The 26,363-nt window shown below is 41.3% G+C and overlaps 3 protein-coding genes across 4 annotated transcripts in view; all 3 read left to right on the top strand.

Moving 5' to 3' along the window:
- Positions 1-26,363, top strand: part of ralyl (RALY RNA binding protein like) — a 145,776-nt gene that overhangs the window by 26,674 nt on the left and 92,739 nt on the right. The window lies entirely within an intron of this gene.
- LOC308385286 (uncharacterized protein) lies at positions 17,820-22,396 on the top strand (the record flags this gene model as incomplete). Its single annotated transcript, XM_080864127.1, has 3 exons — positions 17,820-18,028; positions 18,243-19,151; positions 19,221-22,396. Exons 2-3 carry the CDS (start codon positions 18,494-18,496, stop codon positions 22,394-22,396), a joined length of 3,834 nt encoding a protein of 1,277 aa, XP_080720253.1. The 5' UTR covers positions 17,820-18,028; positions 18,243-18,493.
- Positions 22,025-24,867, top strand: LOC308386146 (uncharacterized protein). Its single transcript, XM_080865465.1, has 2 exons — positions 22,025-24,571; positions 24,786-24,867. The coding sequence occupies exon 1, from the start codon at positions 22,406-22,408 to the stop codon at positions 24,326-24,328; it is 1,923 nt and encodes a 640-aa protein (XP_080721591.1). The 5' UTR covers positions 22,025-22,405; the 3' UTR covers positions 24,329-24,571; positions 24,786-24,867.

Here is a 26,363-nt window from a genome sequence, read left to right as displayed (position 1 = left end):
ATTAAAAGAGTCAGTCAGTGCAAGAAAATCTTTAGCCAATTGGTCATCCATACAGCAGACATGAATGTTAAAATCACCAGAAATAATAACAGAACCATATTTAAAAAGAATGGATCCCAAAAAGTCATCAAATTCAGAGATAAACATCTTATGGTATTTAGGCGGACGATAAACCACAACACACAGAGTAGTCCGAGAGCCAGTCAATTCCAATAGCTGGGGCCTGTTCTTCGTACCGCGCTAAGTGAGTTAGCTGGATGAGATTGTTGACGATTTCGCGTGATCCTGGATCGTTCGGTTCCCCGAAGCCCATCCGGGACTTGCTGTCATACCTGCTGGGGAGCAGGTTTACTTTATGTAAACAGGATTAGATCGCGGCCACGCAGGTATGTCCGCGTCATTCATACGAAAGCAACAGCGATATTCCACCACTGTTTCACCATAAATAAATAACATCAATGTAACTAAAGATAATGCAGCACTTGATCCTTTTATTGATTTCACACAGATACATACAGGTCATTTCCTAAAAAAGGGAAATGTACTATTAACATTCTATTACATGTATGTGATTATTACAGATGTAATTCATATTTCAGAGTAGTAATTGTAAATTACTTCGTGTAATCAAGATGAGAGACCACGGCTATAAAAGCGAAGGTGGATTTGGGAAGTCTGTCGCAGTCATATCCTGTCCGTTTACGCGAGCAACCCATTGCGGAAGGTGCAAGATTGATAAGGAGAGTCCTCAGAATTCAGCGTATATTGCGGGACAGACAGGATCCTTTAGCTCAGCGCGACAGTGTGCTCATAGAGAGATATCGATTTTCCCGTGAGGGTATTATTCACTTAACCAACTTGTTGACGAGGGGGTGCAGGACCACCACCTGTCTTTTTTTTTGCTCTGCCCTTTTCTTGGTTGCTGTTATGAACAAACAAACAGATCATTCCAGGGTCTCTTTCCAAGAGACGACAAGCAATATAAGTGATAAATATTACCATTCTGTAGAATATTCTTATATTTCACTTTTACTTGTTCCCATGTTCTAGTGGGTCCTGTTGTGGCTCTAATGTGAAAGGGGATATAATATAACATATTATAATATAATATAATGTAATATAATATTGGATAATATGGTGTGATATGATAAATCTACCCTACCGCCTACTGGTGTTGGCCAGAGGGGCCGATGGCGCAATATGGCAGCCTGGCTTCTGTCAGTCTGCCCCAGGGCAGCTGTGGCTACAACCGTAGCTGCCTCCACCAGTGTGTGAATGTGAGAGTGAATGAATAGTGGCATTGTAAAGCGCTTTGGGTGCCTTGAAAAGCGCTATATAAATCCACTCCATTATTATTGTTATTATTGAATTACTTACGAGTTTGATTTGTCAGCAACTTTCTGCCAGCCCTCTCTCCTTGCTTTTGCAGCCTTTGCAGTGTTCCCTTGCGTTTTAATTAAACTCTGAAACTCCTGAAATCCCTCACTCAAGAGTTCTTGCTCTGCTGCCGAAAAATACCGAGCGCGCTCCTTCGACATTTTCGCCGACCAATCAAAGGGTTGCCGATCAATGTTTCTACTATCGATGCGTAGCCCCTGTTGGGCCACCCAGTGATCTCACATTACTTCATCCAGCTATACTAATCGTCAACAACAGGTGTGTTCGGGGAACCGGAATAGCGAGCTCAGAGTTAGCGCGATGATTTGGTCTTGGATGTTTCATTTGATCTTGGATGTAGTAAGCGACGTACGAAGCACAGGGCCCTGAGCTTCAAAGCTGGAATAGGTTGGGGAGGGTAGCAGCCGTGCTTCATGTTTATTTTTAAAAACCGAGGCTAAGCCACCACCTGACTGATTACTGATAGAAATATATTTGTAAAACTTTTCCCACTTAACATCTGTGTGCAACTGCCCAGTCCAATCTAAAATCCATCCTGCAAATGCACCACATAAAAACTCTCTTATAGAGCTTTTACATATGCAGTATCCAATGGCATGTCAATATAGACAAAATATGTGGTCCTTTTATGTTTACTGATGCATTTTTTTACCTTTCCGATAACAACTTGCAATTTTAAAATCCACCTTCGGTAGTATTTCATTTCATTTCAAACTGTTTGCTTAACCAGAAAAAAAAAAGTCCAAAAGGTTTTGAAGCAGTGCTGAATCGTGCTCTCTTATATGGTAAATCAACATTAAAAGCAACAGAAAATCTCCATGTAAACTCTCAAGATGGTTTTTCATGGCCTTGTTGTGCTTTCAAGTCTCGTCTGCCGCTTTGGATCGTTGCCAGTGTCATAGTAACGTGGCAGGATGTGTCATCGTCTCATCCAGGCAACACTTTTCAACAGAATATGTTAAGGGCTCCTTTTTTTCTGTGGGGCTGCTGGAGTGTGGCACAAACCATCAGGAGCCTGCTTATTTTTAGACAGTCCTCACGCTGATTGTATTGTGACTGATTTAAAAAGTATCGAGAAATTTGAAGAAACTTTACTGGGTTAGAGACATCACTTTGGAAAGGTCAGCAGAAATTAGTGGAGTAGGAGGGAAACTTAACCTTTCCCTTGGGTTGACTGACAGAGAGACAGAAGTGGCTTGATTGCAGCCATTGTGTACTCTTGTGTTTGATGATAATTACATATCCTGTTGTTTGCTCGGATCCATAAATATTTCATGAGCTCCTGTCTTGGATTTCGAAAGACTAGAAGATTTCCACTATCCTATAGCGAAAAATGACTACAATAGTGATTCAAAAGGGTGTTACTAACTTATTATACAACACTAATGAATTCTCTCGGTGCTGATTTTTGTAGCTTTCTGTCCTGACACTTACCCATCTTTAAAAATTCTCTAAATGTTACTAAATTTTCATTACTGCACATACAGTTGATATTATGTCAAGTTCAATCTTTACAGTGTGTGGGAGATCATGCATTGCATATTTCTCATAAAAAGCTAAAGTTGAAGTGAATCTTTGCATAAAGGTTTAAAGACAGCACAAAGCTAATGAAGCATGGCTAGTTAATCATGTTGGTTTTTCAGTACAAAACAAAGATGTTTGATTAGAAATGATTAGTTGTATCAACAGCACCACATGCTGTATTTATTGCTATTATCAACAGCATGGTGCACTTACTTCCTGGAACACGCCTCGTTGCTTGGCAAGACTTAAGGAAAATCAAAGACAACCTTTATAGCACCAAATTCTCTGCAAGACCCCAACCTGTCAGTTTTATACTTTGGTCTGAATAGAGATTAGATAAATGAGCTCATTATAAGCTTTAGAGTTGCTAGCAGATTTGGACAAAGGCATCCTTGCTGTTTTCTCTTGTTTGTAATCTTTTAGTAAAAATTAATTAGCAAAAAAAAAAAAAATAAGAAGAAAAAATATGAAAGCAACTTTAGCTTAATACACGAAAATGTATTTGTCCCAATCTTGTTTATTACATAAAGCTATTGTGTATGCATAGTTACATCTTAGGACCCTGAATGTTCTTATCTATATGGGATATTATGATGTCATCATGTTGCCCAGCGGCCACCTACCGATGGTGCCAATAACCAATAACCTTGCATTTAGACAACGGTACCAACTTATAAAGGTGTAGTATAATTTAATATATATGTAATATATTCATTTGTGATACATTTGATATTTCCAGATTGTGATATTTACTATGAATATGAATATGTATTGAATATTTATTTACATAATTTCACACATTAACTTACAAAGTCGGGTTTACTGTATTCAGAGAATTCAGGAAAACTTTAATATAAAAGCAATGGGATGTTGCGTCATGTGAATGAGTCCACCGTAAAGAAATCACCATTTTTCCAGGATGCCATTATATCCATTTTGTTGAGGTGCATGTTACTGACATGTATACATAAATTATAACAACCATAATTAAAGTTACATTCTGAGATCCTCTTTTACTCTGAGGGTGCACATTCAAACAAACTCTTGCATTTTTTTTCTTATACACTTAACCGGGGTGGTAAGTGTCTGAATGATGAGTGTAGCAGTATATTTATTTTGTACAACAGATGGCTCACATATTCCCTTAATCATGCATAGAGCTAAATACATTTTCCTGCACAACCGCACAATGAGTCCCTTATTTATCTTTATTCATATAAACATTTACAACGTCTATATTTTCAGTTTTTTCACTCTTGGTAACGTGATTAAGTATATCTTTTTGCCAACAAAGCAACAAGCAGAGCAAACAATGCTACAGGATGAGCATGTACTTGTAAATTAAACAAGTAGCATGAGTGTATAATAACGCAAATAAACCTATGGGGTTTTAAAGATATACACTTAGTGCTATCAGTGGAAATGTCCACATGTAATTTCATAGTCATCAAGTGTTATATAATCTGATTATATGACATTATCATGTCATTCAACTGCATGCGTTTCCTCTGGACACAGGACAGATGTGGTACTTACAGAAACACAAAGCTGCGTACCAGCAGCAGTTTCTGTCTGCTTCGTGTTATTTTGAGAGAATTCTTTACGCCAGCAAATAGAGATCTGTGTCTGCCATACACTGGTAAACATGACCCAGCAGCACAAACCAGCACACTTCAGCACTCATATTGATTACCAGCATAAGTGTAAAGATTGCGGCATCTGGAGACACAGTTGGGTGTTGATGAATATATCCCCTTTGGACACAAGCAAGAAAATCCAGCCGAATTTCAAGAATCTCTTTTGTGATTCCCTACACAGAACAAATGAAGTGTTTCAAAACATCCCCGTGAAGAAAAGGTTTCATTTTAATCCATTTGATATAAATAACCCACTTTGGCATTTTGTTTGACACAAAAAACAATTATGTCATTAACTATGTGTTTGATTTAAGTGTGATAGTCCAAAACATCTGTTTCACAGTCAGACTCCTGCAGACGTGTGTAAAGTCATGGTAAAAAAGAAAGTACACCTCTTGTAAATTGTAATGTTTTATGTAAGAGAACATAACAAAAAAATAATCTATTCCTCTGCAGGACTTCAAATTAGGTAAATACAACCTCAGATGAATGACCAAATATCATATAATTTATTGTGTTGCTATTTATTTAATAAAAATTAAGCCAAAATATAAAAGCAGTATGTGAAACACCCTCCCTGCTTCTAGAGGAGTTAGCAGCAAGGCGCTGATAATCAAAATACACTGACTGATCATCAGCAAGTGTGAGCACCTCTACAAAAGCAGTTGTTTGGGGAGTTTGTTGGTCTGGGGCATTGATCGTGTGTTTTAACACAATGCAAAAGAGGAAAGACGTGCAGTTATCTTAGAGAAAGAGCTATTGCTATAATGCAGTTTGGCCTTGATGTTACTTTTTTAGTTAGTGCAATGTTAAAATAAGTTGTTTAAAAGGAAAAAAAATATTTATCAAGGCAATATGAGCAGAGAGTACAAATATGTTGAGGGAAAACAATGTTCACTAGCAGTCAAAAACTAATGTGTATGTCTGCATTTTTATTTTGTTGAATATGACCAAAATTATAGAAGAAGTGCTGCCATGTGTTTGACCAAAGGCTTCAGTTAGCATGTCTGATGTAAAGTGAGAAGTGTCTCCTTATACAGTACTTGAAATTTAAAAAAACAAAAAAAACAAACAAAAAACACATTTTTGCTAATATTTGTGGGTGTTTTCTTGTTTATTTGTTTGTTTTTTTTGTACTATTTAAACACTAAAGTGGCCCACCAACGAGACAACGGTGGTCCACAGCTCATTTAAGTTTGAGACCCCTGAGTTATATGTTAAAGTTTGTAACAGTACACTGAAGACTGAACAGGCAGAGCCCTCTTCTCCTTTAGAAGAACATGGCAGTTTTGACTTAGCTTTATAAAGCTGGATGTGAACAAACCACATTACTGGAACCACGTCCTTTGGAGAGTTTAGAGCAAAGTGGAAATGTTTGGCCGTAATGCACAGCACAACATTTGGAGAAAACTAAACACAGCATATTACCACAAACATGTTATACCAATGAAAAAAAAACAAAATTCATCCAAGTTCTTTTTTATGTTATCACTGCTGATAAGTGGCTCCAATAGTTATCAAATATATGCATTATTTCAGACATTGCTTCTGCATTTTGGCTTAGTTTTTGTTAAAAACATGACAACAGAGTTTAATATGGCATGTGTTGTTGTTCATCTGAGGTTGTATTTACTTTATTTTAAGACTTGATAAGAACATTTTTAGTATGTCGTAATATATAAAACCTTAGATCTGACAGAGGGCGCATTGCCATGACTTCACCTTGACTACTCATACATATTGTCAGTGACTATCTTTTTAAAAATTCATATAGGATGAGTATTGGCATACATGGCTATACCATTTAAAAAATCTGGTTATTGTAAGAATTTACCTTGTATTGATCTTACATTACATAAGTGTTAAAGGCAACATTATGCTGGAGTAACACACTTTTCTGAATCCATAAAAATCTTTTCAGTGAAATGAATAGCCATTATGCTTATTTGCCCACTTTCATTTACAATACAAAGACCCTGACAAGAATACCATTTTACATCTGAACAAAGCGAGTCTTGATACTGAGGTGTTAACACGTTTGCATGTTTTAACTTCTGGTCCTTTTTTATGCAAACCTTCCATTACAAGAGGCCTTTATGGGCAAACTCAATAGCTAAAATGAAAAACAGAAGCACATAAAAGTTTAAAATATCTGGGCTACAAACAAGGTCAACAGGGGAAAAAAAACATATCCAAAATACAACTGGATAACACATCTGAAGCCACCCTTCCTTTATTTCTTTCCCCTAATTGGCTGGTGTGTTTTGAAACATATAAAGCTAAGTAAGGGGATTTGAAGAGTTCTCGAACCAAGCAACAAGGTATAACAATAAAGGCTGCATAATTTATCAACAGCCAGGCAGCGCTGCTTTTGTACTTAATATTGTGCAAGCAATTTGTCCCAGAGAGAAGTTAAATCTATTAGAACGGGACTCTGTGGAACCATTGGAAGAGTAAAAAAAAAAAAGCACATTACAATGAAAACAATTTAGAAAAATGCTTAAGAGTCCATACTGTATGTCAAGCCTGAGGGTGAATGGGAGCTGCAACTGTAGTCTGCTGCTTACAAATCTGTTACAACTCTCACAACTGCCATAAAATCAATACCCTGGCATTTGGCCAACACCTATGCTGCCCTAGTTTGAGGGAATAGGGTAAGACTTGGAAATGGGACCCCACATGCAGAAAATGAGCAAGTGTCCTTCACTGCATCTTGAACAAGCAGGAGTTGTGGCCTCTTTAGGGAACTTCCCACCTGACATGAGATTATTTTTAACATGTATTTTGCTTGTCTATCCTCCATGCACTGACTAATTTCCCATCTGATATGATGCCACAGCAAATCTTTAAACTTCAAATTATTTTTATAAAAGGAAGGCAAGTCCAACACACCGTCAAGGTTTCTGATGAAATCTAACACTTATAACTTGCTTACCTTTTCTAATATGCTCACTGCCCTGTTTTGAGAGACCAGGCTATGACCTGGAAAGAGGCATCTCTTCTAGAGAGTGAGCAAGTCTCGTTCACTCCTTCTTAAGTTGGAAATATGACCTCTTTACAACTTCAACCTCTTCAGAGATTTTCCCACATGATAAGAAACTAAGCCATTTAGATGGAACTGTCCTACATAAGGATGTCCAGGGGATTGTTTCTATTTGTTTTACATCCTTTTTTCATTGATGCCTGACTTCATTCTACCATAGCCAAACCTGTGGACCTGTCAACATGAAAAAGTTGGTGTTTGATTGAGTAGCTTGCCAACAAATAAGCCTAAAAAACTCTGTTTTTCATTTTACTGCAACCATTTATATTTGTTAGGTAATTTGAGTAGTGGTAGTTTTGGTGTACAGTGGTGTGCAGTTAACATACTGGGCACATTAGTTACACATGCAAACATTTTTTGTCTTGTATATTAATTCACAACAAGCACAGAATAAATACTGCAAATGAAGAAGCAAAATAGAAGCTCGAATAAAGGATGTGAAAAAAGCTGTGCAGTTGTCTGGTGGTAGGAAGGGCTTAGAACAGATAATAGATAAAGTAAAGCTGCAGGAGGAGGGTTGTTTTCAAGTTCTTGTGATTTTATGTGTGTGTTTGTGCCCACTACTGTTACTACTGGAGCTTTAAGCTATTAATTATGACTGCAGAAAGCTGCAGTGTGACCTAAGTGTCATCAGGTAAATTCTGTTTACCAGTGACTATTCATAACTCTGCAGTAATTGCTAATTTAGCAGCATAGGTTTTTTACTGCACTGTGAGAAAACGTGCCAGCAACTGAAATAAAAGCAGGCAAACGAAACCAATCATAGAGGAAGGGAAACATTTTTGTTATGTTTGTAATCTTGTGCAAATAAAAGTGACATTTAAGTACTTTTCATCATATTCTCTTTCATTGCTTGTCTATTACACCTGAATGCTCTTTCATCAATGCGCTTCTGGGTGAGTCATTACTAGGAGAAAGTTATTACATGCCTTCTGCATATAAATGTCGCCTTTGTTATTATAATGCTCATAACCAAGATTTACCATTGCCAAGTGTGTTGAGGGGGAAAAAAACACTTACAGTTATTGCTTCATAACCCAAATTATTATTATCAGTGAAGACTGCTGACAACCAGGCAGGATAGCAGAATTGGTGCTTACAATTGGACGACAGTCGACATCTTTTAGGTGGTAATCTGAACTGACAGTGGCGTCAAAAGCAGCATAGCCATATTTACAGCAATGCACAGCTGTTTTTATAACTTTGACAATATTGTTTTTGTGTTTCCAAGCTTTAATCATTCTAAATCATTCTTTTCTCTTGTTGGATTGCAGACAAAGTACCAGTTTATGAGGAGGGCTAGAACCAAAATTAATTTTCACAATATACCAAATTTAGATAAAGCAAAGGACCTTTTTTTTTTATTCATTCCCTAAGAGTCATTAGAAATGATTACAATTATTATATTTTGTTACAGGAAAGTTGCTGTTGTGAGTGGTTGACTTGAAAATATGTGACATGTAACTAACTTGGAAGACAGAGAATAAAACATATCTCAGGCCAGTTGTATTTTAAAATTAAGGGGTGCATAAATAATCAGCAGAGATTTTGTGTATCTTACTTGTAAAACCAAGAAAAGCAGTTCTAATATTTGCTTTCATAATATCACACCCATTCATCTCACTTCAAAGTAGCTTTTCTCATCTTTGTGATTCAATAATTTGCTCACCAAAAATTAACTGAAGAACTCTCTGTAAGCCACGTGCCCAGGAGAGAACAGCAGACAGACACAACTAGTGGTTATCCAGCGAGCACAAGGGCATTTAGCAGCAAAAAGGACAGAAATGTCACTCAGCACTTGGATGAGGATAAAACAGGGATAAAAGGCTGCAAACATGTCTCCTAATGCATACAAATGGTGGGCCATTTCTGATGAGATTTTTAGCCTTGCTAATAGGTTCAAAAAATTAATTCCATCTTTGGCTAAAAATATATTCAAGTACACTTTTAAACAGTGTTTCATCCTCATTCAATAAGCTTGCAAAAATGATTCCTTCCTTAAAAAATTGCAAGGCAGATTTTTAACTTCTATTTATTGAATTTCATATTTAAATTGTATATTATAATTTTCAGTGACCTAATAGTTGAGATTGTTGACAACGAGCTGTTTCTTTATACATAGCACCCATTGAGCGTAAATACTGATTTTATTTTTTGATGTCACTGATTTGGGAATCTATCGACTATCGTTTGATGATTCGTGGCGTGGCTTACTTTTTACCCACAGTGATAACAACTTTGGCATTTTAATGGCAATGATAGAAACTACCATACAACTTTAAGCTAGTGTAAGGGAAGTACAATAACAGTTGTCATGATAACTCAAATTACGGTAACGCTAGCAAGTTAAGATCAGCTGATTTTTTTTTCCATTAGCCACTAACATTATGTGTTGTGACTAATACATGTGGCTAATAAATGTTGCAACAAACATGGTCAAACGATGCAGCAACTTCTCATTTTTGCTTTCAGACAAAAACTACCATGGAATACAACCTTTATATACTCTATTTATATAGTGCAACTTCACAACAACAGTCATCAAGCATTGTAGGTAAACCTACTCAACCGCACATTAATGCAGTCACATGGCGCTAGCTCAGTGCATTTAAGCATGCAAACATGGTCAAGAAGTTCAAATTTAGCATCAGAATGGGAAAGAGAAATTATTTTTGTGAATCGGAATATGACATGAATGTTGGTACCAAAAAAGCTGGTCTGTGGACTTCTGAAACTACTGATGGGATTTACCAATAAATGATCCAAAAACAGAGAAAATATCCAGTGAGTGGCAGTTCTCTAAATAAAAATTCCCCATTGATGTCAGAGGTGAGAGGAAAATGGCTGCTTTAAGCAGCAGTAACTGCAGCAGAAAAAAATGCTAGATGCTGCTCCTGTCAACAAAGAATAGGTAACTGAAGGCTGGAATTCCAAAGGGCAAGTTTGATGCACACAACATGAAAGCGTGTATCCATCTTGCTTCATATCAGTGTTTGAAGTTGGCTGTCTTGGTGAGCATCATTTAAAATCCACAGACTACCTGAGGTTTTTTCTGATCATGCCTTTTCCATTTTCTTGAACATGTCAATGAGGTCACTCAAAAGACCTCTATAATTACAAGATCTCAATGCAATAGAGCACTTCTGGGATGTGTGGAATTGCACAAACCTACTACATCTGTATGTTGCTGTCATGTTAATATGGATCAAAATCTCAGAGCAATGCTTTTTAGCACCTTTTTTGAATCTATGCCAGTTCTGAAGGCAAACAGGGTTCAACCAGTGAGTACATATCACTGTATAAGATTTAAACCCTGCAATATTCAAGAAACAATTTAGTCTATGATTGCAAGGTTGCATTTTAGGAAACACTTCATACAATAAAAACACTTCTCAAACATAACTGGTTAAAACTACTTGAATTATAACTACACAAACCTAAACCAGCTTTTGTTGTTAAAAATATAGTCTTTTGCCTACACATTCTGCATGCTTATATGCAGATATCTTTACATAGAGATTATACAGACACTAAAGATTCCAAGATTTTATCTTATTGGTAAAGAAGTGCTACTGAGTTTATTCTTTTTTCCCCTTACATTAAGTCCATTACAGATATGGACTTTACTGAGCTGCACTCACATGTGTTCAGTCCTTAATAAAGCTTTCCGGACAAATCAGTTGAAGAGTTAGACCATCATTCAGCCTGGGCTGAATAAAAAATCTCACATGGTCAGCAGATTATTTCAAGATTATTAAAAATTCTTGCCCACAGGCAAGTTTTCTAACAGTGACTTTTATGGAAACCAAACTATATCTAAGCTAAAGCATGTAGCATGTTTGCCACATGCTACATTTTATGAAGCACACCAGTCAGTCGGTGGTGCAGTCAGAAAGAGAGGCAGAGAATGAAGGAGGGGTGCAGTGCAGTAGGTATCAGGGATTTAACTGGAGAAGGAGCAAAGGTGATTGAGAGAAAAACATCAGGTCTGTCAATGCTGTACTTGGCGCTCCACTGAGAAATGTGAGGCAGTAAACACTAAGCCGCCTGCAGCTCTGTCATACATGTTATTAGGTTAGCTAAGGAAACCTAGGCCTAATCCCCTTCAGCTCTGCAAGGCAAAGTAGGGAATTATCGCACGGTGATTATCACATGACAGTGTTTATAGTATTTCTAAAGTATATCGAGAACTTTGCAACCAGGGAAATAATAACAGCGTGTGATAAGTAGGAGTTTGATTTTTAGGGTGATTCACTTTATCCTGATTACAGGATTGTAAAAAACACTTCAGGTGGCAAAAAATGAAAGCACATTGGGAAACCTATTATTGTGTAATACTTGTTATTACTCTCCCACCACCACAAATTAACAGGATTCACTCTTCCATGAAAAAGCTGTTTATCTATGTGGTTTAAGCGCTCCGGGCTTGGTGTTGCGAGGCAAAAAAGGACCCCATCTGTCATCCATTTCCCCTCAATTCTTTGATCATTTTGTGACCTCTTCCACCCTTTTGTAGCACAGCATTTTATTTGTATGACGATTCATCCGGCACTCTATCGGCAGTAATAATGCAATGTGACAGACATTGTTTAGGGCGTACGAGTTGTCTCTCACGGCAACAAACAAGTGACGAAAGGGACGATGTGATAAAGCATGAGAAGGTGACAGAGAGCACAATATCAAAGGTTTAGCAGTTTAATTCACCTTAACTTATGCGAGCGTTTTCTAAGTATTAAGTGTCAAATTTTCTTGGGTAAGATTCCATGCATCAACATTTTTCTCAGTGTGCACTGATTTCTGCTTTTGTTTTTTAATCCACTAATATATATATATATATATATATATATATATATATATATATATATATATATACATATATATATATATATATATATATATATATATATATATATATATATATATTTAAATATATATATATATATTTGCAGAAGTCATATAAGTAACCTTTGCTCTGTCTGAATATGGCGATGGATTTCATTTTGACAGTGGGAAATATTTGTCCCATGGGCCGATGACAGTTGAAAAACAGCCCCAGTGGTGTTTCCATTTAAAGGTGGCCCATCTCCCTCAAAGCAACGTTCCCCTCATAAGAACTTATGCCATTTCAGCGTCTCAGTTCATGTATTGCTGCTAAGAGGATGTGAGCGTTCATCCACAGCTAGAATGTCGTTATGTGGCCAGGCTTTTGCACAGTGCTTTAAGGCTTACATGTCATCCAGTGTGCTGCTAAAAGGATCTGAAGTCTTTCAGTCACTACAAGTGCTTCAAAGGCTGTTTTACATGTAATTATTTCTAACGGGAGTGATACTTTGCTTAGATATAAATAAATCCTTAGACGGGAGTTTTTAAACCTTTTAGTAACATCTGAGCCTTTTTTGTGACAGCAGTCACTCTGAGCGAGTATAGGTGTCATTTTACCCCATGCATGACTGATGTCTTCCTTTGAAAAGAAACCCTTCAAATACATATGGCATTGCTGCTTTTTGAAGCGAGCTACTAAGATGGTAGTTTTTTTAATGTCTATTTTTGTGTATTGTTTATTTTGTCTGATGCAAGTGAAGTTTCTCATGCTCGTCGGCATTGTGCATAAAGGCATATGGTGCATTTTATTTCATTAATGCAAGAGGAGAAGAAGTGTTGAGGGCAGCAGCCAGACTCCATAAGCCTCCTCTGCTACACAAAAGACAGAATATGCTGTCAAACTGTCAAAACTTATACTTCGAGGCCTGTGATCGTCTTGCTGTGTGAGGCTCTCCGTTGCTTTTATGTCTGCGGTGTTTGTGTACAAGTGTGTGACTGACTTTATGCACGTGTGTCTGTGTATGCCCATGTCCTCGTGTTTGCGTACTATTTGGGGGTACACACATTTGAGAAAGCATGCATGATTGTGTGTGCATATTCAATATGTCTCCCTCTCTTTGAAAGCCCTTACACTCTGATCCATTTTGCTGAAGTGTGTGGCTCTTACACTGCGCATCAGTAGACGTGATAAATGGAAATATGCCGGAGCAAGACGAGAAAAGAAACTGCTACACCTCATGAAGCATGATGACGGCTTCATTGCCCGGGGAGGCCCTTAAGGGTTCCCTTGGGCTCCAAGTAACAAATGTTTTAAAAATCTGCATCTGTGGCTTCAGTTACTGGCTGGGGTAATTGAGCTGTCTGTTTCAGAGTAGAAAGAATTAAAAGCAAATTACTACCTGCTGAAACTGTGTTTGCATTGGCCATTTGTAAGAGACATTAATCTCTAAGTAAGGTATCACTGCCTTTATCTTATTGTCTTTGCAGTTCTTCTTTATTCTCAATTGTTTAGATAGCCAGTGAACTCTTAAAGACTATAGCTGTCAGCAAACACTGAGACGGTTTTAATTGTGCTTTACTGTTATGGTACAAATGCAGTACAGGCTTGTGGGGGTGTGATGAAGTGTCTAATTACAGATGGAGAGGGTGGGAGCCAATTTCAGTGGCGACACCACATGCAGCCAGCCAATTAAATATAGATGTTGAAGATTCAGTTTTCTCAATACATATCATTTGCTTTCTGTTTTTGTTTATGTTTGCTTGTTTTTGCTTTTGTCTGTGTTTACATGAGTGTTCTCTTTTTTATTTTCTTCTGCCCTACACTCCTTTGCATTGCATTTAAATTCATTACAGGCATTAGTGAGTCTATGAAATGCATCATGTCAGTTGTAGTAGAAATGTGGCTTTTTGGGGACTCCTGGATTATCTAGGTTCAGATTTAAATTCAGGATCTACTAAGTGTCCTTTGATTGAGGGTGGAGACGGTGTCTTTCACAAGAGGCCTCTCACTAAATGAGGCTACTTTGATGTGCATATTTTAGAATGACTTTGCAAATCATCTTTGCAAAAATGCACAAAGGTCCACATTTCTCAGGGCAGTGTTCCTAGATTTTGCTTGGTTTATGGAAACCTAATGGTGAATATACAAACATGTGATTTTGTTTGTATATTCTCATTCTCATATTCACAAACTCATTGTGAATATGTCCTCTGTTTCTGTGTGACGATCTTTGCATAACTTTGTTTGAAAGGATGATTGATGATAACTGCAATAAAGCATTGTATAGGAAAACAGCGTTAATGTTGCAGAGTGCATATTGCTCTGATGGAGAGCAATTTCATCAGAACTCACTGCACAGTGAGCTTCAATTTCCATGTATGAAACCCAAGTGGCAACCTCCAAGCCTTAAGTGGCCACTTCAGACGTTCTCCAAAAACAAGTCAGTCCCAGCAGACTCCCGTGTTAAAATGACTAAATTTACCACAGAAAAAATGTGTGTGTTCACAGCCGGCTACAAAACTAGCTAATTTACCCCTTCAGAAAACCTGCACAGGAGCTGGTTTTATAGATAACTCATCTTTTTTAACTTTGGCAGCAGCAACTTGTTGTGTAACTTGTGTGAGCTTTTGAAGCATTTCTTTTATAGAATTATTTGATAAATAATTTGGTGTGCTATGTGGTACAGACAACTTTAGAAGTCTAAACTCATCCTTAATAGTCTTTCTGATATTCATGTTTAAACATGGCCTCCAATTTCAAAGTGTGACAAAAGCATGCTGAAAGTGGGTCGATGCTTCATTTTCCAATATATATCTTGAAAAGTGTTTGATATATGAGGGTAAAATTTCACAGCAGTCATTATATATTTCCAAATTTTGGACAATGACATTTTTAAGGAAATCAAAGGTGACTGAGCAGAAGGCCCATGCTGATTTGATATTAATAAATGACCCAAATGTTAACACTCCCACGTCAACATGTTGGTGACCTATGTGCTATGCAATGGGGCTTCACAAACCAATGTGTGACATTTATGTGGCTACCTCTGTTTTTAATAAGCAGTCTGACAAAAACACATTTTTAATGTAATGTTACAAATCACAAACCCTTAAAGAGCTTTACAATCTACAGTATTAGTGAAAGAACTACCTCTCAGTTCACTAGCTTTTATACTGACTAATACTATTATGCAATGGTCATGGGGGGCTTACAGAAAAGTAGGCATGGATGTGACACCAACAAAAGACATATTTTGTCACAAAATGCACAAAACAGTGGCCTCTCATATGAGCAACTCATATGAACAGTTTGTTTTAAGGTGGGATGAGTCATCAAGACGTTATGGCATTTAACCATTTTTCTCATATTTACAGTCTTTTTATATGCACCAATTAGACACATGAGTGATTTTGTCTCGTCATTTGAAAGAAGCCTGCAAGGATGCAGTAATGAAATATTCTAGCTCTTACACCCAGGTTTTCTCTCCATTCTTCCATACTGTTACTGGCAATATTTCATTATTTTCACGATTCTGCCGCACAAAGACGAAATAGGAAGCCTGTGTGAGAATGAAGCAGTTGACACATGTGGTGTTAATTAGTAGGGGAATATTGATTTAACAGGTGCAGGTAGAGAGACTGTAGAAGTCCCTAATGAACATTTCCCTAAAGATGTGTCATTCAACAAGATTTTCATCCCAACTATTTCTTGAGATCTCTCTGACGCACAAGGTAGTAAAAAGATAACATAGATCTACTGTAAGCTCTCCAGTGAACCTCTGGAATTACTAATAATTCCCTATTTTAGCTAAATGTCTGACTACGTTTGACTGATCTCAAGCAGCTGTAATTACCAAATGTCTGCAGCCAGAAGCTTTGTATTTCACACAGGCGAGGGACAGACTTTGTCTCAATTAGCTTCCGGCATTATCTCCTCTCCCTTTCTCTACACCTCACACCTCAGTGGCACTGACAAGGATGTTTGTACCTGCTATACACAGCGGCACTATCAGTTCAATCCTTGGCATGACTTTGAAGATTAGTCACCGAACCGTGAAGAAGCTTTTGAAGTGTTGGGGGGTTCTTTGAAGTTTGCGATACAAGTTTTTTTTTTCTTACTTTCTCGCTTTACCTTGTCAATGAGTTACACAAAGTTTCTGCTACCTTTGAACATTTAGCCTGGCAATGAGAGGATGGTGCCGGCGCAGGCATAAACATGACAACTATGAAGATTTGTATCATCAAAGTCCATCTGAGGAGTGTTTCAAACTGTCTTCAGTGTACATATCCTACAGGTCCCTTCATGCTGAACTGTCAGGGTTATTCTCACTGATTAGTATCTCCTTCTTTGGGAGACCACAGGAAATGGAACAATGTGACAACTTGCTCAGGCTGTATTTACTCATGTTCTCATTTCATGCATGTTAAAAGGTCCGATTTAACAAACAACTAGTTTAGCAAACTTTGGTTGTACCAATAGTTTTGAAATATTTATTCTTGCCATGCGGACAGTGATAAGTGACTAGAATAAACTTTGCATCCATTCTGCACTTGGCAGGCAGAGAGATTATGAATAAAAATGAAATTGACATTGGAAACAGTGAAGACATAAAACCTACCCGTTGAAGCTTGATGAACACATAAAGGAAAAACATGGCCAAATTTTCTTGGCCCAGTCCCCACGTCTAGGCTGAATGTCTCTGGCTGCTTACCTCAATACGAAACTAGTGAATTTCCGGTGATTTGATTGATTGTGTTGCTTGCGGTGTGAACGTACAGTTGAGCCAGCTGCACTTCACAGCCGATGGAGAGCAGGACTTTGCCTCTCAGTGCCTCCAAACCATCACACTCTGTTTACCGCCAGCAGAAATATGTAAACAAATCCAAGGCAGGGCAACAGCCAAGCATCTTATTTATGCAACAGTTTCAGCACCAGGCGGTGCTATAGGGAAAGGCAGATGATACCAGAAAGGACCTGACACATCGGTCATAGCTAGATTGCAGATGGCTGACCAGCAGCTCTGTAGCACCACCGGAGAAGAGGCGATGCCAAATATATCTTCCTTATCACCCTTTGGAGTTTGGCTCAAGAACAGAGGACACTGTATATTCAAATGCAAGGCCAACAATGAGAGCAAAGTGCATAAAAGGTGAAAAATTTGCTTATTCTGATGACATTATACAGATAATATCCCTTCCTTTCTGCATAGTAATTCTGTAAATGAGACCCGTGAATTTTAAGGTCATTTAAATTCTACTGAGCTGTTGCCAAGCCTTTGAAGCTCAGAAATTGCCTGTCATCCTCTTACAATACCGACTATTGAGCTTGTGCAGTGCATAGGGACGCCTATAAATAAGAAATATCCTTCTGCAAACTGTTAATTGTAGCAAGTGTTATGCCCCCAGAAATGTGTTCTTTGTGTTCTCTTTATCTCGCTATCGTAGCTTAGAGCGGTGTGTGTATTTTCGTAACCATGACAACACGAGAGCAGTTTACGCTGAGAGTCAGAAAGTGAATCTACTGTGTGACTCGGGATATTAGCGTGTGGGCTCATTCAACCGCCGTTACAGGATTAATCCTTTTCTCTTCGCTAAGGCATAGTCTGTGAGTATAATTCATTTTGTACAATTAAGCGGTGAAGCGTTTTGAACCGTTGTCTGTTATTCGGTTAACTTTATTGTGTCTCATATAAGCTATGCGGCTAGGCTGTCAAGCTGTGATAATTAGCCAGATGCTTTGAGCTTATTGCATCTATAATACATTTCATATATTTCATTGTATTGTGTTTACAGTATATTTCATTGTATTGTGTTTACAGTTTCACAAAAAGTGCCCAGTAAAAACTTCTGGAATCCAATCGTCTGAGTCCTGGAGATTTTCTTGGGAGTGTTTAAGCTGAATGGAAACTTAGCCCATTACAGTGAAAAGACTGCAACGCAGCTAATAGGGATACGAGGATCGCCGCTGTACGGAGCTACTCATTATCGAGAGATAAGCAGCCTCCAATATAGCCTCGGAAAACTTCGCCGCAGCCGACATCTCCCGATACTGGAGACCCAACGACACGCAATGTCACAACGTAGCAATGCTGACAAAGGAAATGGAGACAACCAGTCAGAGTGTGTGCGCTCAAGGAGCAGTCGCTCATCTGGTACATCGTCTGGCTCAAAAATCAGCATAGCCATTGCCATGGCAAAAGCAAAGGCTGAAGCCGCGCAAGCTAGAGCGGCACATTCAAAAAGAGAAATCGAGCTTAAAGTGGAGCAAGCACGTATTCAAGCCAGCCTCGACGCACTAATCGATGAAAAAGAAAGGGATGCCGCCGTTGCTGAGGCGAACTCCCTAGTAGCTGGTCTGCAGGATATGGGTCTCGAAGTACGCAGCGAAGTTAACAGCCTGGTCCGCCAGTCTGTCAAAGACCAGCGCGTAGCCGCCTTTGTCTCCGAACAGGCCAGCCTGAGCGCCAAGGGTCTATCGGCTACAGAAAATAACCTTCCCCCTTCTCAGCCAGTCACTCACCCGCATAACGCGGCTCAGACCCAAGCTGCCGCTCCTGCTGCTATTACGCCACACCAAGCTCTTCAGGGCCCCTGGAGAAGCGACGCACCAACACGACAGAGCTCCAAGTCACCCTTCTACCCCCCTCCAACTCCACTCCTACAGCAGAACCCCAAACAAGATTCTACGTTTCCCACGCATCAGCCCATCCACGGGACACTCTACGGAGGTGATTACGACCATTCTACAACCACTGACCTCATCAAATATCTCGCTCGTAACCACTTGGTGACTTCAGGTCTCACCGCATATGACGACCAGCCAATAAACTATTGGGCCTGGAAAACATCATTCCAGAACGCCATTGCCAATCTAGACCTGTCTGCTGCAGAAGAACTCGACCTCCTAACCAGACACCTGGGAAAGGAGTCAACAGAGCAGGTAAGAAGAATAAAAACGGTCAACATCAGGAATCCAACTATTGGACTGTGCTCAGCATGGGGGCGCCTCGACGAACTATATGGCTCCCCAGAAGCCGTCGAACAAGCTCTGTTCAGCAAACTAGAAAGCTTCCCAAAGCTCACGACAAAAGATCCACGGAGACTCCGGGATCTAGCCGACCTGTTGTCAGAGCTACAAGCCGCTAAAGAAGATGGCTACCTCGCGGGCATGTCGTACTTGGATACCTCCAGAGGAATTAAGCCCATCATCGAGAAACTTCCATACAGCATACAAGAAAAGTGGCTATACCACGGGACGAGATACAAACAAGAACATTTCGTCAGCTTCCCACCTTTCTCCGTGTTGGTGAACTTCATCCGCACCGAGGCGAAAGCACGTACGGACCCAAGTTTCAACCTCTTCACGCCAAGCCCCCCAAACGAGAGAATGAATAAATGGGAGAGGCCCACGAAGACGTCCGTTCACACCCACAAAACACAAGTCTCAGGCACTGCCAAGTTCGAGTCTAAGGAAAGCAGGGAACGTATTGACCCGAATAAACATTGCCCCCTGCACAAAAAACCCCATCCTCTGAGGAAATGCAGAGGTTTCCGCGAGAAGAGCTTAGATGATCGCAAACAGCTTCTGAAAGAACACTACGTCTGCTTTCGCTGTTGCTCGTCAACAGAACACTTTGCAAAGTACTGCACAGCCAAGATAACATGCACCGAGTGTGGTAGCGCTGCCCACGTGACAGCCCTCCACCCTCACCCACCTACCTGGAAATCTAAATCGTTCCCCTCCATCTCAGAGGATAGCGGGGAGGAGGACAAAGCTGATAACCAGGAGGTCAACGCAACGTGCACACAGGTATGTGGGGAAGGTCTGAGTGCTAGAGCGTGTGCTAAGATCTGTCTCGTCAGGGTGTTCCCAAACGGACGAAGAGAGGAAGCCAAGAGAATGTACGCTATATTGGATGAGCAGAGTAATCGCTCCCTCGCGCGGTCAGAGTTCTTCGAAGCCTTCAAGATCCCCGGGCGCTCGTACTCATACACACTAAAGACCTGCGCGGGACGTACGGAGACATCAGGAAGGAGAGCCAGCGGCTACACCGTAGAGCCGTTGGACGAGAAACTGAGTATCTCTCTGCCTACACTCCTCGAGTGTAACCAAATTCCCAACATCCGCGCGGAGATTCCCACCCCCGGTGTGGCCTATCATCATACCCACCTAAAACGCATCGCTGACAAGATACCACCTCCGGACCCAGACGCCAGCATTCTTCTCTTACTGGGCAGAGATATCTTACGGGTCCACAAGGTCCGAGAGCAAATAAGCGGCCCAGGAGATGCTCCCTTCGCCCAAAGGCTTGACCTGGGATGGGTCATCGTCGGAGACGTGTGCCTCGGAGGTGCTCACAGACCACCGGAGGTGAGAAGCTACAAAACAGCCGTTCTAGGGAACGGTCGTACAAGCCATCTCCAGCCATGTAACAACCAGATGAAAGTAACAGAGGTGTTTGAACAAGCACGTGACTATCAACAACATCCAGCGCGAACCCCGACGACGCTAATCGGAGACAATTTGGGGCAAACCGTCTTCGCTCGCACTCCCAACGACCACAAACTTGCTCCATCCAGGGAAGATTTGGAGTTTCTAAGGATAATGGAAGCCGAGTGTTGCCAAGACAGCTCCAACAGTTGGGTCGCACCTTTGCCGTTTAGGTCACCGAGGCAGCGACTCCCTAACAACAGGAAACAGGCTCTCGAACGCCTCGTCTCACTTCGGCGCTCACTGGAAAAACGACCACGGATGAAAGCCGACTTCCTAGAGTTTATGGAGAAGACGCTCAAGAAGGCGCACGCAGAAGCTGCCCCTCCCTTGCAACCCGGTCAGGAGCGTTGGTACTTGCCCCTGTTCGGCGTGTACCACCCCCGGAAGCCGGACAAGATCCGCGTGGTCTTCGACAGCAGTGCATCCTATGAGGGAGTATCGCTCAACGATGTCTTACTCAGTGGTCCCGATCTTAATAACAGCCTACTAGGTGTTCTTATGAGGTTTAGGAAGGAACAGGTTGCGATCACCGCCGACATCGAGCACATGTTCCACTGCTTCATCGTGAAAGAAGACCACCGGGATTTTCTCCGCTTCCTGTGGTATAGAGACAATGACCCTACCTCTGACGTCGTGGATTACAGGATGCGGGTGCATCTCTTTGGTAACAGCCCCTCGCCTGCCGTCGCAGTGTATTGCCTGCGGCGGGCGGCTAAGGCAGCAGAGGCCGACTACGGCAGCGATGCTAGGAGATTCGTCGACCGCGATTTCTACGTCGACGATGCCTTAAAGTCTTTCAGTACAGAGGAAGAAGGCATCGCAGTTCTCCAGCGAGCGCAGAAGATGCTCGCGGCTTCCAACCTCAGGCTGCACAAGGTTGCATCAAATTGTTCCGCGGTCATCAGAGCATTCCCCTCCCAGGATCGCTCTCAGGATTTCAATGGCCTGGATCTCTCCATCGATGATCTGCCTATCCAGCGTAGCCTGGGACTGTTCTGGAACATGCGCACGGACACTTTCACGTTCCAGATCGAGATCGATCAGAAGCCGTTCACCCGCAGAGGGGTACTCTCGACCGTGAACAGCCTATACGACCCCCTAGGGTTTCTAGCACCCATCACAGTTGATGGAAGACGGATCCTAAGAGAACTCACCTTGCAAGCGGAAGATTGGGACGCACCCCTTCCCAAAGACATGGAGACCGAGTGGACTAGATGGAAACAGTCTCTTCAAGACCTGGAGGGGCTCCAAATACCACGGCCTTATACGTCCCTCTCCACCACAGGAGCCCTAAGGAGAGAACTCTGCGTCTTTGCCGACGCATCCGTCAGAGCAATAGCGGCCGTAGCCTACATCAGGGTAACTGGCAAGCAGGGACAAACTGAGATTGGGTTTGTCTTTGGGAAATCGAAGTTGGCTCCCCAACCTAGCCTAACTGTCCCTAGACTTGAACTTTGTGCTGCTGTGCTCGCCGTCTAGATCGCCGAGATGATAGTCGCAGAGATGGACACAACGTATGACAACATCACCTACTACACAGACAGTAAGGTCGTACTGGGATACATCCATAACCAGTCAAGGAGATTTTATGTCTACGTACACAATAGGGTCCAACGTATCCTTCAGTCACCCTGTCCCGGCCAGTGGAAGTACGTTCCAACGCATCTTAACCCAGCTGACGTTGGGTCAAGAGCTGTAGCATCAGCCCTGCTCAGCAGTACACCATGGCTCAAAGGACCAGCCTTTCTTTGCGACGCATCAGGGCATCCATCCGAGCTTCAAGAGACGTACAATCTTGTCGACCCCGACATCGATGCCGAAGTGCGTCCACAGGTGACAACGAAACTCACCCATGTTGCTAAAGGCGTGGTACGCCCTCAACGCTTTGAACGCTTCTCCAAGTTCAGCACACTCCATGCAGCCATCGCACATTTGATCCACGTAGCTAGCTCCTTCGCTCGCTCGACGCAGGGCGAATGTCGAGGCTGGCACATCTGTCGTCCTACAGAAGAGGAGCTGCTGAAAGCCAAAGTGTGCATCGTAAAGAGTGTCCAGGGTGAGTGCTACGCGGAAGAGCTCAAGTGTATCGGTTCTGGAGTCGACATACCATCTTCCAGCAGCTTGTGGAGATTGCATCCCATTATGGACCAGGATCGACTACTCAGGGTAGGAGGTCGGATCGAGCAGTCAGGCTTAGGCATGAACGAGACTCATCCCATCATCATTCCTGGCCGGCATCACCTCGCAACTCTGCTTGTGTCCCACTATCACGAAGCAGTAAAACACCAGGGGAGACATCTTACTGAAGGTGCCGTTCGGGCCGCAGGTTTTTGGCTCGTGGGAGCCAAACGCTGTATCAGCAGTCTGCTCTACGGATGCATCACTTGTAAGAAGCTGCGAGGGAAGGCCGAACATCAACGGATGGCAGCCCTGCCGGCAGAACGGTTACAAGTAGCACCTCCCTTCACCTACATAGGTGTCGATGTCTTTGGACCGTGGGGCATCGTTTCACGCCGCACAAGAGGAGGAGTTTCGAACTCCAAGCGATGGGCGGTGATGTTCTCGTGTATGTGTTCCAGGGCAGTGCACATTGAGGTGATCGAAGCCATGAGTGCCAGCAGCTTTATTAACGCCTTGAGGAGATTCTTTGCGGTCAGGGGCCCCGCGAAGCAGATACGCTCGGACTGCGGAACTAACTTCGTCGGCGCTTCCCGTGAGCTGGGGATGGACAAGGAAAACTCAGGGTTCGACAGGGTGGAGAAGTACCTCAGTAAACAGAGCTGCACCTGGGTGTTTAACCCACCCCATGCATCCCATATGGGTGGCGCATGGGAGAGGATGATCGGCATTGCCCGCCGTATCTTGGACTGCATGCTGCTTGAACAGAGAAAGTCTCGCCTGACGCACGAGGTTCTGACCACGCTTATGGCCGAGGTAGCAGCAATTATGAACGCAAGGCCGATCATTCCAGTGTCATCCGACCCCGAGTCGCCCTGCATCCTCACACCAGCCATGCTCCTGACTCTCAAAACAGGCTCCGCGCCTCCTTTGCCGTCAGGCAAGTTCGAGGAAGCAGATCTCTTCAGGGAGGAGTGGAAACAAGTTCAGGGCCTGGCAGACATGTTTTGGAACAGATGGAGGCGTGAATACCTCAAAACACTGCAACTTCGACACAAGTGGCAAGGGAAACAGCCGAATCTTCAAGAAGGGGACGTAGTTCTCTTAAAGGATGATCGGGCAGAGAGAAATGAGTGGCCCATGGGCATCATCACGAAAGCCTTTCCAGGGAAGGACGGTCTGGTCCGGAGAGTCGAAGTGGAGGTCGTTAAAGATGGAAATAGAAGAGGATTCTCTCGTCCCATTACAGAAGTAGTTCTGCTTCTTTCTCCAAAGTCTGACTCTGCCAATTGATGTGGGCTCTTAAAGACCCCAAGCGGGGAGTGTTATGCCCCCAGAAATGTGTTCTTTGTGTTCTCTTTATCTCGCTATCGTAGCTTAGAGCGGTGTGTGTATTTTCGTAACCATGACAACACGAGAGCAGTTTACGCTGAGAGTCAGAAAGTGAATCTACTGTGTGACTCGGGATATTAGCGTGTGGGCTCATTCAACCGCCGTTACAGGATTAATCCTTTTCTCTTCGCTAAGGCATAGTCTGTGAGTATAATTCATTTTGTACAATTAAGCGGTGAAGCGTTTTGAACCGTTGTCTGTTATTCGGTTAACTTTATTGTGTCTCATATAAGCTATGCGGCTAGGCTGTCAAGCTGTGATAATTAGCCAGATGCTTTGAGCTTATTGCATCTATAATACATTTCATATATTTCATTGTATTGTGTTTACAGTATATTTCATTGTATTGTGTTTACAGTTTCACAAAAAGTGCCCAGTAAAAACTTCTGGAATCCAATCGTCTGAGTCCTGGAGATTTTCTTGGGAGTGTTTAAGCTGAATGGAAACTTAGCCCATTACAGCAAGTCAAGAACAAGATTCAGTGAACTACTCTCTTTCAGACAAAAAATACTGCTTTATGGCTACATGACTGCAGTACTAAAACCCAGGCTGCACTTTGTATTTTCATTACAGTCAAACCAAACACCTTTAAAAACTTAAGATTAATTCTGCTAATGAAGAGTTGGGACTTTGTTTTACTTCTCCTGCAGAGTAGATGTTAACAAATGCTAATTTGCCCCATTAAAAATTTGTCCCAGCTGCAGCGACAACCTGGAGAGCTAATGATGACACATCCAGATTTAATGAGGGAAACAGAATGGTCATCGGGCCAAATAGGTTAGATCCACCAAATCAAAGAGTAGCTTTACAATATTTGAGCATTTTTACACTCTCTGGGTTAATGTCAGTTGGAATTTTATTAGCTTACCCTTATGAATGTTAATGCAGTATAGCAATAGTTAAAATGCAGTTGCACATAAAAAGATAATTAGCAAAGCACAACCAACACAATAGTCGTTAAATGCCAATGTGTCTTCTCTACAGTAATTCCAAAGGAAGTGCTAAAGTGAAATGCAAATTTGAGCAGATTCCACGGTTTCTCTGTCAGCCCTTTCAGTACCCGTTAGTGTAAACCAGAAACAATCGTCTTTCTTGAATTAACATTGGATAATATCGTGGTTGCCTGCAGTGGTGAATTCACAGAGGAGTATCTCCAGAGCCTGCAGTTTCCCGCAGCTCTGCTGATTTTTATGTCATCCTCCAGTTGCAGGTTTTATGAGCCACAGCTTTATTGTTTTGGTTCACTTTCACATCTCTCATAGGAGACAGCGTTCTCATTTGAAAAATCTACTGTACAATACCTGTTCATATCAACAGCAAACATGCAAAGTTTGAGACAACAAAGAGCCGCATATTTCATTTGGTAAAGGAAAAAGTAGGAAATGTAAAAGGACAATACATATTGTACCCATTTTTCCCCAAAGCTGTGTGTACGGACAACTGTTTGTCTGAATTTCTTAAAGTTGATAATCAATTTAATTCAGCTCATTTCCATGTTTGTCCAAAAGTGGACAAAAGTCAGAGAACAGTTGGTGTTCACTGTGCTGAGTGTGGTTGGATATATGAAACTGTCTTCTCTATTTATTTTTTTTTAGAGTAGGTGAATTTATTGTAATGATAATAACTGCTATAGTTCCACATGGCATGAATATTGGTCGTTGCATCACACAGTGGTACCCTAAATGATGATGCCCAGAGGATATAGGGATCCAGCCCACATTAAGTAAAGTGTGGCATTGCTAATATCCTCATTTTTTTAATCACTAAATGCAACTAGTGCAAATATTTCCTGAGTTTGAATGCCACTTTATTAAAATCACTCAGAGCAGAAAGTTTATTTAAGCTTATTTTAATGTTTGCTCCCTGCTTAACGTACTTAAGTGTACTTACGTACTGCACTGCTGTCTTTCTATTTCTGTTATGTAAAGCTTAACAC

The sequence above is a fragment of the Rhamphochromis sp. 'chilingali' genome, assembly GCF_963969265.1.
Source record: "Rhamphochromis sp. 'chilingali' genome assembly, chromosome: 18".
NCBI lineage: Eukaryota > Metazoa > Chordata > Actinopteri > Cichliformes > Cichlidae > Rhamphochromis > Rhamphochromis sp. 'chilingali'.
This window is presented reverse-complemented; position numbering and strand designations above follow the sequence as displayed.

Coding starts and splice junctions, on each gene's coding strand:
- LOC308386146 (XM_080865465.1), top strand. CDS start 22,406: ATGATAGTCGCAGAGATGGACACAACGTATGACAACATCACCTACTAC.